Below are 17,173 nucleotides of genomic sequence, written 5' to 3' on the forward strand. Positions count from 1 at the left end.
CCTTCCTTCCTTCCTTCCTTCCTTCCTTCCTTTCTTTCTTTCTTTCTTTCTTTCTTTCTTTCTTTCTTTCTTTCTTTCTTTCTTTCTTTCTCTCTTGCTATTTTAGAATCGGTATAAATATCAGTTCTAAGGCAGAAGAGTGGTGAGGGCTCAGCAATTGGGATAGTGACTTTCCCAGAGTCACACAGTTAGGAAGTGTCTGAGGCCAAATTTGAACTCAGGTCTGTCTGCCTGACTCCAGGCTTGACACTCTGTGCTAGCTTCCCCTGCTTTGACTTTTCTTTGTATTTCCCCAGCATTTGGCACAGTAAATGCTGTGGCATACAGCAAATGCTTATTAAATGCTTCTTGACTGACTGCTTCTCCCTTCATTCCCTCCCCCATGAAGCCGGAGAACCTGCTCCTGGCATCCAAACTGAAAGGTGCTGCAGTGAAGTTGGCTGACTTTGGCCTGGCCATCGAGGTGGAGGGAGAGCAGCAGGCATGGTTCGGTGAGTGGGTGTGGAGGGAGGATGGAGTTGGTGTGGTTTAGAAGGGCCTTCTCACCTCTGCCTTCCCACCTCTGCCTGCCCTGAAAATGGGAGATGGAAAGAAGGCAAAGGACTGGAAGGCTCCCACGATCTGGCCAGGGCCCAGGAAGTAAATGCAGCACCCCAACCAACTCAGTTGCTTCAGCTGTTACCATCTCCTCTGGTCTGTGCTGCTCAGAATAGCTTACTGAGGGCTTTGCAATAACTTTGTAATAATTCCTTCCATTGGCACAATACTTTATTCTTTTCATAGTGTTTTCATAACTAGTATCAGGTGATCCTCGCAATACCCTTGTGATGTAAATCATGCAAGTAAGATTATCCTCACTTTGTAGAGGAAGAAATAGAGGCCTGCAGAGGGGAAAAGACTTGCCCAAGGCCACACAGTGAGCTGGTGGTAAAGCTGGGGTTAGAATCCCAATTTTCTGAATTGAAATCCAGTGCCATAGCATGAGGCATAGGAGACTTGGAGTAGGGCAGATATCTAGGTCTTAGTCTAGAAGTTTCCTTTGACTATGATCAAGGACAAATTCTGTTCTTAAACCGAAGAATGGATGGGGCAAAGGATCTCCTCTCCTGGCAGATTTCCCTTCTGCACTGGTTCTTTCCCCATATTCCTTCTACCATGACAATACTTGCTATCTCCAAAAACACAGATGGGACAAAGAAATTCAGAGTGGAGAAGATCAAATTCTCTATACTTTGAGTTTTCTTTCTCTAATCTATTCTATTGTCCATGAACAGGCCAAGGTTTCCCGACTACAATTTTTAGAGACTGTGCTATCATATATCACACCCTGGGGATATTTCTAAAGGATTGTATGTGGGAGTAAACTCCTTCAGTAGAATGTGTCTCCCAGATCAAATATTTGGGACTGTTATTTTATAAGTAATAGGGAGCCATTGAAAGCTTTTGAGCAGGGATAGTGAAAAGATCAGAGGTATATGTTAGATATGTACAGGATGGAATGGTGAAGGAGTCTGAAGACAGGGAAAATAATAAAGGGATTTTTGTGATTGTCCAAATATTAAATAATGGGAACAAATGAGGATAGTAACCATTGGAATGGAAAAGAAAAGTCACTGATAGTTCATCCTTCATGGTCTTAGTAGGAACATTTCCTAAGTGCTAAGATTAAATCATTGCCCATCTGTTTTTCTTTTCTTTTCTTTTTGGTCTGTGGGGAGCAGGTTTTGCAGGGACACCAGGATACCTCTCCCCAGAAGTACTCCGAAAGGACCCCTATGGAAAACCTGTGGATCTTTGGGCATGTGGTAAGTTTGACCTTTGGAGACAAAAGCAATAAAGGTAGAAGAAGTTAGGGCAACAGAGCTCTCTGGCTAACCTATGGACCAGGTAAGTGAATACTATATCCTGGCTTACGACAGCAGAGACATCCAGGTACCTCAGAAGGTTCCAGGTGCCAACAAGAGTCATCCACATAACCCAGAGTAAGCCAGATGAGCATCCCTTATTGTTTGGTACACACTCTCATGAGCTCCCTGTCCCCCACCCATTCTTTTTGTTAGAACTCCATTTGGAGGGAAGTCATGATAATAGAAGTAATTGCCAGTAGTTATTAAGCACCCACCATATGCCAGGCACTGTGCTAAGCACTTTACAAATATTATCCCATTTGAACCTCACAACAGCCTTGTGAAGTAGGTGCTATTATTGTCCCTGTTTTACAATTGATTTACAAAGATTTGCCTAAAGTCAGATTTACTGGAGTTCAAATTCAGCCTCAAATTCTACAATGTCTGGTCCACTAATCCACTTAGCTTTCTCAGGAGCCTCTATTCCAGGAGAACACCATGCCATGTGGGCATTCTATTTCCCTCTGGGCCATTATTGTGCCTGGCACAACCTCCTAGGGAGGGTGTATAAGGAGGAGGCATTCATGGAAATGCACCTAATATACCAGTTTTAACCCTCTCCCTGTGGGCAGGAAGCAGTATTAGCAAACCTGTAGGATGACTGTAGTTGTCTAGATCACGGGGATCCAGGGACTGCCATACAAGGACCTTGTGATTTGTTGGTGGCAGGAGGTAACAAAAATTTCTTTTCCTGAAAGAGACCCTGTTAGTTGTCCATGTGTCTGTGACAAGGAGATGCGTCCAGGTCAGCTGACCTGAGTAGACAAAGTGAATCTTCTGTGATCCCCCAGAATCTCCTCATTCCCTTCCTTGCCTTTTTCATTGCTTACCACGTCAGCCAGATAAAGGTTCCTTTTCTATCATTTCTTTTCCAACAACCTCTGTTCTAGTACTGCTACCATCTTCATTCATTGATCTATTCGATAAACATGTCCTGAGTGCTTAGATGTTGTTGTTCAGTCATTTTTTCAGTTGTGTCTGACTCTTCACAACCCCTTGGGATTGTCTTGGCAATGATGCTGACTGGAATGGTTTTCCATTTCCTTTTTCATCTTGAGCACTTATAGCCTAGGGGAAATACACAGATAAATAGGTATGATACTATGATAGGTATGATCTGGAGCTTGCTTTGGTCAAGGAGATGCACACATACAAATAGCTATAGTTGAAGGCAGGATGCAATAATAACAAAATGAATGGTACGGATAATCAGTGCTAGAGGAATTCAGATGAGAAGGAAAGAGAGGAGATCCTCTTTGGGTGACCTGGCAAGCTTCTTGGAAGAAGTGGGTTTTGAGCTGAATTTTGGTAGTTGGAGATGGAGGGAGTAGGGAGGGCATTTGGATTGGAAACTGTAAGCAATAGGGAACCACTTAAGAGTTTTGAGCAAAGGAATGACATAGGATCATGGGATTTAGTGCCAAAAAGAAACTTGGGTCGCTCCACATCATTTTACAGATGAAAGAACCAAGGCCCAGATTTTCAAGGACATTATGATAACTTTTGGAATATTATTTTGTTAGAATATATTCAATGGATTGGATGAAAAAGGTTTGGAGACAGGTAGACTAGTAAAGAAGCTTTTATGATAGTCCAAGTATGAAGTAATTGGGTCCTAAACTATGGAGGGAGCAGTGGAAATGGAAAGAGGGTAAATATGAGAGATTTGGAAGGAAGAGTCAATAGGTCTTGGAAACCGATATGGGTTGCCAGTCCAGGGAGGAATTGTTAAAGATGATTCAGGTTTTGAGCCGGATTGTCTTGGAGAATAGAAGTGCTATTGACACAAATAAGAAAGAGAAAAAAAGAAGAATGGAGTATAGAATGAAAGCAATGAATCCAAATTTAAAGATAATGAACTTGAGATCACAATGATATCCAGATGGGGATGTCTTATGGGTACTTGGATATTTGAACCTGAAGTTTGTGAGAAAATTACAGGCTTGGAAGATCTAGTTTGGTGAATCATCTCTGCTGAGATCACAGATAAGACAGAATTGGAAGGGTCCTTAGTTTCTATCTAGTCTACTCTCTTTTACAGAGGAGTCAAGTGAGGCCCATAGAAAGAAGGTGATTGCCTAGGTCCTCTGACATCAGTTTCAAGGCTCATTCCATTTCACTTCTTCTGAGTGATCATGAGGTTGTGGCAATGGAAGAGATTACCAAAGGAGAGAATGTAAAGAAAGAAGAGCAGCTGTCTTGGGGCTGGGGCCTTGGTGTATACCTGTATTTAGGGGGCAAGAAGAGAAAGAAGGATTAAAAAAGATAGAGACAGTTTGGATAAAGAGGACTGTGAGAAAGCAATATATCAAGAGAGGAGAATATCCAGGAGTGTCATTTGCTGCTGAGAGGTCAAGGAAGATGAAGACAGATAATGCCACTGGATTTGGTAATAAAGTTACTAGCTTTGCTTTCCTTTATTGCTGCCTCCATGGTTACTGCATCTATAAATGTCACCCTCATCATTTCCTAGGCTTCCTGACATCAACGTCTCACAGTCTTGTTCCTTTTCCCCAGGGGTCATCCTATACATCTTGTTGGTGGGATATCCTCCTTTCTGGGATGAGGACCAGCACCGACTATACCAGCAGATCAAAGCTGGAGCCTATGATGTGAGTATTACTCTTCTGCTGCTGCTGCTGCTGCTTCTTGGCCCTCTTAGCACTTTGGACCTGGATGGTCCTCCTTATTTTTTCTCTATTATTTCTCAACCAAAAATGGCCTCTCTTGTAGGATTTATGGACAGGAGGTCTCCCATGCTTAAGTTGGCCTTTGCACAGAGATTCCTATGTCTTGGTTCTTAAAGGCTGGTATGGCTCTAGGCACACAATATATGTCATGGACATATCTTATTTTAGAAGCTAGAATAGCTCAAGTAACATAATAACAAGCTCAAGATAATGCCAAGGAAATAAAGATGGCCCTTGACAAACCCAGGGCTGGTACCTCACCATCAACCCTAATGGGGTTGTCGGGGAAAGGCCGTAGCAAGAATTTAGTATCCCTTTGTAAATAATATTTGCATTAGGAGTAAGGGTGGGTGTAGCCCTCACAGCCAAATATCAGATCCAGGCCCTTCTGAGGCTTTTTTCTAATGGTCCACCCTTCAGACTCACGTGGGAAGAAAAAGGGAAGAAAGGGGAAAAGCCCCTCTCTCTATTGCTATCCATCTCTGCCTGCTCTCTGATGTCCAGATTTCTTCTAGCTTCTACTGATCTTGGTATGGGTGCTTCCTTGTTCCCCTTAGCACATTCAAGACAGGGGTTACCTTTTTCTTCTTTTCAAGAGATCTTTATTAGCAATGAAGAGAAAGGCCCTTATAGCAAAACTAGTTCATAGAGCATTCAGGAATCTCATTCTAAAATATGACTAATCCACCCTGTTGGGTGGTACAGGGCTATCTAGTTTCTCTCCTCATCAAAGTAAGCATTTGGGCCTCGCCCCATCACATAGCCAGATGGCATGTTCCCTCAGCCAGGAACCAAACATGAATGTCTCCTCTATCACCTAAACCCAACTCAGCCTTCTTTTCCATTGCAAAATTGGTGTTTTCTTCTCCAGCCTTGCCCCTTTTCCACCTCAGCTCATTTGCAAAGCTAAGCTAACAGGCATATCCTAGGACTAATGAACAATGGACCAACTGTTGGTTTTATTGGCCAAAGATGAGTTTTTTCCCCTCCCCACTTTCTTTGGGACTTCCATCCCTTCCTTCTCTTAATCTCAGAATCTCTAAAGCTCAAGGGAATACATTTTAATAAATCTGCAAGCATTTAAGTAGCACAGGGAGAAGCAAGAACGCCATTTTTACTAATGGGAAGGGAAAAATAATTTCATTATATCACGCCTAGCTCTCAAGCACAGGAGAGTATTGTTCTCCCCAAAATAAAGGACTATCCCAGCCAAAGTTGATTCCCCCAGAATGTGAACAATATAGAAATTAAGTCACAGAAGAAAGGATTGGAGGAATTGGGAATGTTTGGGAGAAGAGAAGGAGGGGCACATGGTCATTGCCTTCAAAGATCTGGAAGAGGGTCAGGGAGAAAGGGACCTGGCTGATTTTGTGCGAGTCTCCAAGTAGGATTCCTAACTCTTTGCTCCCTAGCTGCTTGTGTCCCCTATGTCTCCACTCCCTTTTGTTTTTATTTTGTATATATTTTTTGGCATAGTGGATAGGGTATTGGCCTTTTGGCCTTGAAGCCAGGAAAATTTGAGTCCAGATCCCACCTCTGACCCATACTGGCTTGGTACCCAGGGACAAGTCATTTAACCTCTGCCTTCTAGGAACTCTCTAAGACTATGACTTTTAGAGAAAATGCCAGCTTGTATTGGTAAAGAGAGTTTTCATCCAGGAATTCCCTATGCTAATGACTGAAGCAAAGAGACCAGTTAGGAGGCTAATGTAATTATCTGGGTGAGAGGGGCTTAGAATGTGAACTAAGGTGCTGGCTATTTGAATAGAGAGAAAGGGTAGGATGGAAGAGATGTGGAGTTAGAAGTATTTAGCAGCTTATTGGATTTGTGAGGTAAGAGGGAGTGAAGAGTCAAGGATAAGGCTGAAGTTATGAATGGCGCAGACTAGAAGATGATGGTGCCATTGGAAAAAATAAGAAGGTTTGGTAGAGGGATGGGTTTGAAGGTGGAGAGAAGATAATGTGTTCTGCGGGCAGTTGGGTGATTTGGTGGATAGAGATAGGAGGTCCTGGGTTCAAATGTGGCCTCATATTTTAGCTGTGTGACCCTGGGCACGTCACTTAAACCCAAATGCCTAGCCCTTATCATTCTTCTGCCTTGGAACTGCTACTTAGTATTGATTCTAAGACACAAGGCAATGTTTTTTTAAAAAAAAAAATCAAAGAAAGACATTGTATTCTGTTTGGCTACATTGAGTTTGACATGTCCCTGAGACAACCCAGTTTTGACTATCCTATTGGTGATGTGAGGCCGGAGCTAGGGAGAGTTTGTGGCTAGATAGAGAGATCTGTGAGTCATCTGCAGAGAGATGAGAATTAAAGCCATTGGAAGGGAGAATGGGGGGGGGGGAGGGGAAGGAGGGAAAGATTGACCCTCTTGGCTGTAAGTAAATTCCATTGCGCAGAACCAATCCAACATGGAGGAGACTTTAATTTCCTTCCTACACACACACACACACACACACACACACACACACACACACACACACACACACACACACACACATTTGTCATCAATCTAGGCTGAGATTCAGCAATGACATTCTTGATTATGGGAACTTAGAGACTGTCGTGGGACAGCTAAGTGGTACAGTGGATAGAGTGCTGGGTCTGCAGTCAGGAAGACTCATTATCTTCCCAAGTTCAAATCTAGCCTCAGACAATTACTAGGAAATGGCAAACCAGCAAATATCTTTGCCAAGAAAAGCCCAAATGGGGTCACAGTCAGCCATGCCTGAAAACAACTGAACAACGAGATCATCTAGTACAATATAGAATTTAGAAATGGAGGGAGTATTAGAGATAAACTGAAGATTATTATCTAGAGGCTAATCTAGATACTTCCCTTTTCTCCAAGCACCCTTGCCCTTTCATTTCCATAAACTCCCCTGACATGGTAAAGGGGCTTTTAGTTCATAACATTTGAAGATTATTTGGTGGAACTGGGGACTTTTAGTCTGGGAAAAGGAAGACTTGGAGATAGATTGGGAGTGATGGAACATGATGTTATTATTGTTGTTTAGTATCTTTGTGATTCCATTTGGCATTTTCTTGGCAAAGATACTGGAATGGTTTTGCCACTTCTTTCTCTGGTTCATTTTACAATTGAGGAAAATGAGACAAACAGGGTTAAATGACTTGCTCAGGATCCCATAGCTTGTAAGTGTCTGAGGCCAGATTTGAACTCAGATTTTCCTGATTAGACTGAGTGCTTTATCCACTGTGACATTTCATTGTCCACTGGGCATGGCAGTTGCCTCCAAATATTTGAAGGGTGATTATAGAGAAGAGGGAATGGATGTTATCTCCAGAAGGCAGAATGTTAGCGTTATGGGGAGAAAGCTGCTGAGAGGCAACATTAGGTTTGATGTAAGGAAAAATTCTTTCCTTTAGTGCTCTTCCATAGTGATCCAGGATGCCCTAGGAAGTCATCACTCCCCCTCCTTTGAGGTCTTTGCACAAAAGCTAGTCAATCACTTGTTGGATGAGTCATAGAGGGACTCCCATGTGATTGAGTCAGACTACCCAGCCTTTGAGGTCCCTTGATTTTAGAATACATCTCTGTCCTACTACCTATAATCTTTGAAACAGGAAAATTCTGGGCACTCTGGGCTTCATATGAAAAGGGTTTGGGTTTTTTTTTGGTTATTATTAATGTGTTTTGTTTTTTTCACATAGTGTAGGAGTCCTGGGCTTGATGACAGAAACCTTGGATTTGGTGTACATCTTGGACATTGACTTGCCATGCAAGCTCTGGCTAGGCAATGACCTTCTATGAGCCTCAATTTCCTCCTGTAAAATGGAGATAATCTCACTTGTATGACTTCAGAGATATTCACATCAATTCAATCCAGGGAGAATTTATGTGTGCCTGCTATGTGTGAAGCACTCAATAGAAAAAGACAAAGGCGAAACCATCTCTGTCTTCAGGGCATTTACATTCTGCTGGAAAAGCACTTTGGAAACATAAAAACTAGCGTGTGTCAGTAAGAATGTGAGAGCTCTTAATATTATTATTATTTTTTATATTTTTCTCTTATGAGTGGTTAGAGTAGTGTAATGGATAAAGAGCTAGCATTAGAATCAGGAAAACCTGGGTTCAGGGTCCACATCTGACATATACTAGTTGTATAACTCTGGGAAAATCACCTCTGCCTCCCTTCTCCCTGCTTCAAGACACTCCTATGGCTCCCTATTACCTCCAGGGCCAAATATAAAGCTCTATTTAATGTGTAAAACTCTCTATAACCTGGTCCCTTCCAAACAAGTCAGTCTCCTTATATCTTTGTCCTCTCCATGTACTTACTCTCTGACCTCTTAACACTGGTCTTTGCTGTTCCTTGAACATAACACTCTTTCTCCTAATTCTAGGTATTTTTGTTGACTGTCCCCCATGTTTGGAATGCTCTTCCTCTTCCTTTCTACCTCATACTGGCTTAACCCTGAAGTCCTTCAGGTCTCAGCTAAAATTTCACTTTCTAAATGAAGCCTTTCCTGGTTCTCTTCTATACCAGTGCCTTCTTCCCTCTGCTGATTGCCTCCAATTTATTCTGTATAGATCTCATTGGCAGATAGATGTTGACATGTTGTCTCTCCCATCAGACAGGGACATTCTGGAAAATAGGACCTGGTTTTGCCATTCCTTGTATCCCCTTCTACTAGTATTGTGCCTGGCACAGAGTAGGCTCTTTTAAAAGAAGTTTTTAAATCCTTACTTTCTGTCTTAGAATTGATAATAAGTATTATTTCCAAGGTAGAAGAATGGTAAAGACTAGGCAATGGGGTAACCATTGGGCAAGTGACTTGCCCAGGGTCATACAGCTAGGAAGTGCCTGAGGTCATATTGGTTTGTTTGTTTGTTTTAAACCCTCACTTTCCATCTTAGAATCAATACAATGTATTGGTTCCAAGGCAGAAGAGTGGTAAAGGGCTTCAAGATACTCCTATGGCTCCCTATTACCTCCAGGGCCAAATATAAAGCTCTATTTAATGTGTAAAACTCTCTATAACTGGTCCCCTCCAAACAAGTCAGTGGGGGTTAAATGACTTGCCCAGGGACACACAGCTTGGAAGTGTCTAAGGCCATATTTAAACCCAGGACTTCTCATCTTTAGGCTTGGCTCTCAATCGATTAAGCCACATACTTGCTTCCTGAGGCCATATTTGAACCTAGGTCCTCTTCATTCAATGGTCCGATTTTCTATCCATGGTGCTACTTAGCTAACTCAGAGTAGGTGCTTAATAAATGCTTACTGACTTGACTTACTGACTTTCAGTTCTGAAATTCTATGATCCTCTGAGTTCATCTTTTATTGTTCAGCCATTTTTTAGTTATGGACATATCTCCATGTTCCAATTTGGAGTTTTCTTGTCAGAGATTACTGGAGGGGTTTGCCATTTCCTTCTCTAGTTCATTTTATAGATGAGGAACCTGAGGCAAACAGGGTTAAGTAATTTGCCCATGGACACAAAGCTAGTAAATATGAGGCCAGATTTGAATTCAGGAAGAGGAGTCTTCCTGACTCCAGGCCTGGTGCAGGAAAGAGAAATAGCTTGTTGCCTCAGGTAGCAAAGCTAAGTCTGGGTAAGAGCCAGGACTAATACCCAGATGTTAGACTCATTGAATTTTAGCACTGTAAGGGGTCAGGTAGCCCAACTTCCTACATCCTGCAGGAAGCCTTCAATTGATAAACCTTGTCCTTATGTTATCCATCTTCTGCTTGAATAGCTTCAGGGATGGCAAGTTCTCTTCCACAGGAGGCAGCAATTCCATTATTAGGCAGATTGATTTTCTAGAAAAGTTATTCCTTGTGTTGAAGGGAAAAGAATCACATAGAATAAATTGAATCCCTCATCCTCATGATAGCCCTTTAAGCATCTGAAGCCAGGTATTGTGTCTCTCCTATATCTTCTCTTTTTCCTGCTAAAAAGGCCTAATTCTTTCCATCACTGCTCGTATGATATGGTTCTCCTATCTTCCTCATCATCCAGACATGCTCTCTTCTGTCGGTTTCCCTCCTCACGTGTGATGCTTCACAGTGCTCGGGGTGCCTTCTACCATCACCTTCCCTGATGGAGTTACTGGACTTCTCTTTCCTTAGGCACAATAGGCACCTGCTACATCTTTATTGTTAAATAGAAGGAAATAGCATTCACACAGCCCAAGATCCCATTAGCTTCTTTGGCAGTCATAACGTCCTGTTGACTCACATTAATATATTGGTCCACGAAAATCCCCAGGTCTTTTTCTTATACATGTTGTGCTTTAAAAAATAATAACCCTTACTTTCTGTCTTAGTAATAAATCTAAGGCAAAAAGGTAAGGGCTAGGCAAACAGGTTTAGCTGACTTGCCCAGGGTTACACAGTAGGAAGTGTTTAAGGCCACATTTGAACCCAGGACTACCTGACTCCAGGCCTGGCGCTTTATCCACTGAGCTGTTTAGATGCCCTTCACGTTGTACTTTTTATTTTATGGACTCAAATGGAGAACTTTCTATTTATTTCTATTCAGTTTCATATTATTTGGTTCAGCCCATTTTCCTAAACTTCTTTGGATGTTTTCAATGCTATAGAAATGTGAGCTATTATTGTTATTGTTGTTATTACAACATCCTGATTCCATCATCTGGGTATCCGTCCAAATCACAGACAATAACATTGAAGGCTGTCATTCTCAGATCTTCTATTAGCTCAAAATCCCCAGGTCTTTCGATCAGTCTGCCACAGCGTTCCTGGCGTTTCTCACAGCTCTGATCACCCTCAGTTAGACAGATGCCAGATTGTCTATGGTAGCTCTTAAAGTGTGCATCCTAGAGGTCAGGGCTCATGAAGAGAGGAGACGGCTTAACCCCTTTCCCCCTCTCCCACTGGCACCGGGTGCTCCCCCTGAGAGAGATGGAATTCTGACCTTGCTCAGGCAGGCGAAGGTCTCCGTGGCCACTGTTTGTATCTCTGGCAGACCCAAACAAGAAGGGTCTCTGTGCCATGGCTCTCCTATGCCTGCTCCCCTGCCAGGCAGGAGTTGTTCTGATTGCAGGGGGTGGCCTGTGGCAGGCTAGCCAAACCTGGCCCATTTGCCCCTTTCAGTTCCCATCCCCGGAATGGGACACGGTTACCCCAGAAGCAAAGGACCTGATTAACAAAATGCTCACCATCAACCCTTCCAAGCGCATCACAGCTGCTGAAGCCCTCAAGCACCCCTGGATCTCTGTAAGTAATGCCTGGGGTGGGGGAGTGGGGTTGGATAGCCGGGGTTGGGGTGTACACAGAAACTTGGTTCACATGGTGGGGATAATTTGCTTCTCAAGGGACTAAAGAACATTTAGCACTCTCATTGCCTTGGGTCTGAGTGTTTAGAAAATTATACAACACTGCTTTGCAAATGAGGCCCCTTGCTCCTGTCCCTGTCCCAGAAAAAACATGTTAGGAGGAATGAATTGGAAGTTAATAAATAATAACTAACATTCATATAGCACTTACTATGTGCTGGGTACTGGTAATGTGCTTTAGAATCATTATCTCATTTGATCCTCACAACCCTGTGAGGTAGGTGCTATCATTATACTTATTTAACAGTTGAGGAAACTGAGGCAAATAGAAGCAAAGTGACTTACCCAGGGTTACACAGCTAGTTAGTAAGTGTCTGAATCAGGATTTGAACTCACGTCTTCCTGATTCCAGATCCAGTTTTCTATCCATGTTGTACTAGAAAGAGCAATGGATTTGATGTCAAAAGACTTGAGTTCAGCTTCTGGATCCAATATTTACTGACTGTGTGACTGTGGGAAAATTATCCAGCCTTTCTGAACCCCAGTTTCTTTATCTATAAATAGGTATAATAATACTTGCGTTGATTATGTGACAGGGTTGTTGTGAGGAAAATGCTTTGTAAATTATAAAACATGGAAATGGGTTTTCCAGTGTAAAATGTAAAAAAAGTAATGTAAATGTAATGTAAAATTACAATGTAAAAATTACAGTGTAAAAATCCAAACAAACACGAGAAGTCCTAACTCTGGCTCCATCTTTTCTAGTGCTTCCTCTTCTTTTAAAATTAGGTCTCTAGGCTTACTGAACTTGTATCAATAAGGATTTATTGCTTGACCCACTTTGTTAGGCTGGCCCTTGCAACATCACATTTTTGCTCCTATTTGCCTGCTTTCAAGTGGGGAGCTCCCCCCACCCCAGAAATTTGGAAACGGACACTTTCCTGAGATAAAAATTCTACCCCCACCTCCCCATCCTTCTTGCTCATGCCCTTCTCCTTCTCTTCTTTTGCCAGCACCGATCTACAGTGGCCTCCTGCATGCACAGACAGGAGACCGTGGACTGCCTGAAGAAATTCAATGCCAGGAGGAAACTGAAGGTAACCGCTTGGCCTGATTCCCTCCGTGGCACTGCTGGGCTCTTGATTGGTACACATTTCTGTCAGGAGGAAGAGTAGGCAAGACAGGGTGGGAGCCCTGTGGGGAACTGGGAGATTCTCAGACCTTGTCTAGGCCATGAGCTTCACTGGAGTGTCAAAGACGCATGTTGAGTGGTTGACTAGCTGTGGTGGTTTCCAGTGAGGAAGCCCACCTCTTCCTCCATCCTTCCAGTGGGAAGCAGGGGAGACATAGGCACCACCCAATTAGAGTCCAAATGCCATTAGACTTGGGGTCATGAAGCAGTGGGACTTGGAGTCAGGAAGACAAAGGTTTGGATCTTGCCTCAGGCATGACTAGCTGGTGACGCAGTAATTCCTTTCAACCTCTCTGGGCTTCAGCTGCCCTATCTATAAAAATGAATAGTTTGACTGAATGACTCTAAACTCTTCTAAACGCTACATCTATGGTCCTATTATTGTGTGGCCATAGACAAGTCACTTTCCTCCTATGTAAAGTGGGGAAAATGTACTATCCCAGGATTATGGCAAGGAAAATACTTTGTAAACCATAAAAAAGTGATTCACTTACATTATGTTACAAAATGTGATAGAAATGGACTATCATTTATCATCATCATCGTCGTCGTCATCATCATCATCATCATTATTATTATTGTTATTATTATGTGGCAGCATGGTATTGTAGATACACAGAAAGACCTGAATTTAAATACTGACTTTGACATATCCTGGTTAACTTTCCAGTATCCCAGAAAACAGAAGCCAATTTGTATTTGTAGAGAGACTTTCTTCACCTGGGAGTCTCTATATTGATGAAATCAAGAGTCTGGACCAAAAATATTGTTATTATCCAGATAATTTAGAATAATATCTCCTGAATACCCTGTGCCCCTCAGTGTATTCTGGGTTGTGTCAGAACAGGAAGGAGTTAAGTATGCTTCCTACCCAGTTAAATAGCCTATGAGCCCCCAAGATTACATGGAGCTGAGGCATGATTTATTTTAGACATGCTGAGCTCACTGGTAATCTCCTTCTTTGCCAGTTCCCAAGAGTCTTCCAGCCTCCAACAATAGGAGGTAGAGGGGAAGAGCAGAAGACTACATTTATTAAGGGATATTGTCATCAAGGGGCTGGTGAAATCCCAGGAGAAGACCCTACCTGCCTTGAGGATATTTGAGCCCAAAGGGATCTTAGAAATTGAAGCAGGAGCCAGAAACCTTATCATACAAGATGATATCAGAACTGAAAAGGCTTTAGAAATCATTCTTCTACCCTTTCATTTTACTGAAGTGGAATTTGAAGGGATGGAAAGCCTTTCTGATGGCCTGGGATTCCTTAGTGAGATAGTAGGCTGGCTGGAAAGAGAGCACCAAATGCTCCAAAGGGAAAGGGTTAACTCAAGCTGGGAGCAGGGGAGAAAAGAGGAAGGAGGGTTGAGAAAATGACCACCTCCCTGACTCAGGCAGGAGATTTACATGGCCTTTTGGAGACCTAGTTGGCAGGCCTCCTGGAGTCTAGCCAGCAACCCTGGCTTAGGCTGGAGCTGCCTATTAATACTCTTGTCCAACACAGTCTTGTCCCTGGAGTTGTGCCCACATAACACCCTTCCCAGCCAATCTCTTTTTTCTTGGGATTGCTAAAGACAGATGGACAGAGGGATGGGGGAGAATGGGAGGCTTGGTCTCGGAATACAATCTCTCCTTCTACCCACTCTCCACATTTTCTTATCCCTCCCTCCTTCCTTTTTTCTTCCCTGGTGTCTCTTCCCACCCTCCCCTCTCTTGCTGTTCTTTTTTTGTCTGTTTCAGGGAGCTATCCTTACCACCATGCTGGCCACCAGGAACTTCTCTGGTAGGTGGTGGGACCCTTTGGTACTCAGGATTTGTCATACACAATTCAGCACTGGCATTAAAGGATTCTCTACTCATGGTGCTTTAAGGATGCAGAAGAGGGCAGGGGTGAAAACATTCCTGCTCTCCTTGCCCAGGGAGGACAGAGAACTTATTCTCTGGTCCCCACCCACTGCCATCACTGCTTGCTCAGCATACACAGACACGGAGGCAGCTAGTCCTCTGGCAAGACTTGGGGTGACAGCTGAGGGGTAGGTGGAGGGGGAAGAGGAACATAGGGTGCTGACCAAGTGCTGAAAAATCCCATGGACTTGACAGATGTTGGTCCCTAAACAAGCTGCCCATTGGCTAAAGCCACAAACTTGTATTCCAGAGAGAAGACCTGGATTCAAGACTCTGGCACTTAATTAGCTGTATGACCCTGGGCAAGCCACTTAAACCTCTGAGAGCTTTACTTCCTCACCTGTAAAATGGGGATAACACTACATACAAGGTTGTGGTGAGGAAAGCACTTTGTAAGCTCTAAAGGCTTCTAAGAATGTAAAACAGTCTTTTGATCATTCTTCTCTGTGCCATGTGTGAGAATGGTTCCTGGGCTGGGAGTAGAGGCAGCATCAGCCTTGGTATTAAAAGCAGACTCACATAAGGAGCTGGCAAGGCCTAGATTAGAGCTTTCCTCAGTTGGTCCAGTAGAGGATAGTCAGGAGGGAAGAAGTTGGTGTCGGGAGATGCCTACAGAAGTTCCAGGGACTTCCTATGAGGGTGGGTAGGAAGTTCCCAATTAAGTGGGGGGGGGGCCGCAGGGACAGAAACTTGAATTCAATAAGTGACCCTTGTCTAAGGGCACATGATTGACAGCATTACCAGAGTCTAGCTGCTGGTGTCAGGTATTTGGGAGGACTGAAAGGACAACTGAGTTCAGGTGGCAAAGTTCATACCAAATTGGGGGTCTCTGGAGTGATTCTGCATTGCAGTGTAAGCTCAGTTCTCTTTCCGGGTCCCGCCTAGCCCCAGGGAAGGATACTATATGCTCTGGGTCTGAAGGTTCATCCCACTTCCCTACTCCCAGGAAGCATGGAATCTTATCCAACTTGGGCAGTTTCCAGAGGCCCAATCAGTAGGGGAATCATTCTTGGCCTCAACAGACTCAGCCAACAGTGTCTTTCCTTCTCATACCATGGATATGGCATACTATTCAGGCTGTCAATTAGAGACAGACAAAATGCTTGTGTCTAGCAAGATAGGCAGTGTGGTACAATGGAAAGAGTCCTGGATTCAGAATTAGAGAACCTGGGGGTCACATCCTTGCTCTTCCATTGTAAGAATTACTCATGTGAACTTGGTCAATCTATTCAATCTCTGGGCTTGACTTTTCTCATCTTTAAAATAAATGGATTGGGACTAGATGACCTCAAAGGCCCCTTCCAGCTCTGACTCTATGAATCTATGACCCTTTCAATCACTAACTATACAGCCTTATCATCTATTCACCACCCTGTCTGTTCACCCTCAAAGCCAGGAGTGTGCTTTGTCAGGATTTCCCTTACATCCTCTGCCTTCTCCAGTCTGGTAACTAGATAGCCCTTGCTGAACTCCCTAGGTTAGGGACTCTAAACAGGGCTTTAAAGGCCAAGAAATTGATTATGAAACATCTTCCCTATTAAATAAGACTATATTGGTGACTTTTAAGAGACTTAAAAAACAAGATACTGATAGTAACCAAAGACAATGGCAAAAAGACAAGACACTGAGAGGTGTTGTGGAAAGAGATGGTAATCCATGGATCTCTTTCTCTTTATGACACTTATTTTCCCTCACTAAACCTTAGTCTCCTCAACAATATAATGGAGATAATAATTCCTGCTCCACTTATATTACAGATTTGTGAGGATTAAGTAGAATACTGGACGTGAGGGTCTTTTAGCAACTAAAAAGTACAATGCTAACATGAGGAATGAAATGGTGCCTCTCATTCCAGGTTCCAAGGAATCATGGGTATGCAATTAAAAAAAAGCTATTAAGGGTGTGTAGTAGGAAGCTTGTGGAGCTCTTAGCCCCAGAGAGTCTCTGAGCTGGGAAAGTGTGCAGAGTACGCCACAGATTAGGGAGTCAGAGAACAGGGTCTAGTGTGTTAGATAAGATTGCAGCAGCTGCTGTAGGTAGGCCTTGGGGTAGGGTTGAATATTGGCCAAAATAGGTAGAGACAGATATTCACTCTCCTAGCCTTACTATGTTTCCTTAAAGCAGTTTTGAATAGTCAGGATTAAATTCCTGACTGGTTTTAGGTTTCTCTCTCTCTCTCTCTCTCTCTCTCTCTCTCTCTCTCTCTCTCTCTCTC

At 43.2% G+C, this 17,173-nt stretch overlaps 1 protein-coding gene across 2 annotated transcripts in view; it reads left to right on the plus strand.

Moving 5' to 3' along the window:
- The first annotated feature begins 382 nt into the window (after window positions 1–382).
- CAMK2A (calcium/calmodulin dependent protein kinase II alpha) overlaps window positions 383–17,173 on the plus strand; it is a 53,856-nt gene continuing 37,065 nt past the window's right edge. For both annotated transcript variants that reach the window (XM_044664503.1, XM_044664504.1), the window contains exons 1-6: window positions 383–491; window positions 1,722–1,805; window positions 4,425–4,519; window positions 11,686–11,808; window positions 12,881–12,964; window positions 14,794–14,836. In XM_044664503.1, the coding sequence (XP_044520438.1) occupies window positions 383–491; window positions 1,722–1,805; window positions 4,425–4,519; window positions 11,686–11,808; window positions 12,881–12,964; window positions 14,794–14,836 (538 nt within the window). The remainder of the gene's footprint in view (window positions 492–1,721; window positions 1,806–4,424; window positions 4,520–11,685; window positions 11,809–12,880; window positions 12,965–14,793; window positions 14,837–17,173) is intronic.

This window comes from Gracilinanus agilis, chromosome 2 (genome assembly GCF_016433145.1).
Source record: "Gracilinanus agilis isolate LMUSP501 chromosome 2, AgileGrace, whole genome shotgun sequence".
Classification (NCBI taxonomy): domain Eukaryota; kingdom Metazoa; phylum Chordata; class Mammalia; order Didelphimorphia; family Didelphidae; genus Gracilinanus; species Gracilinanus agilis.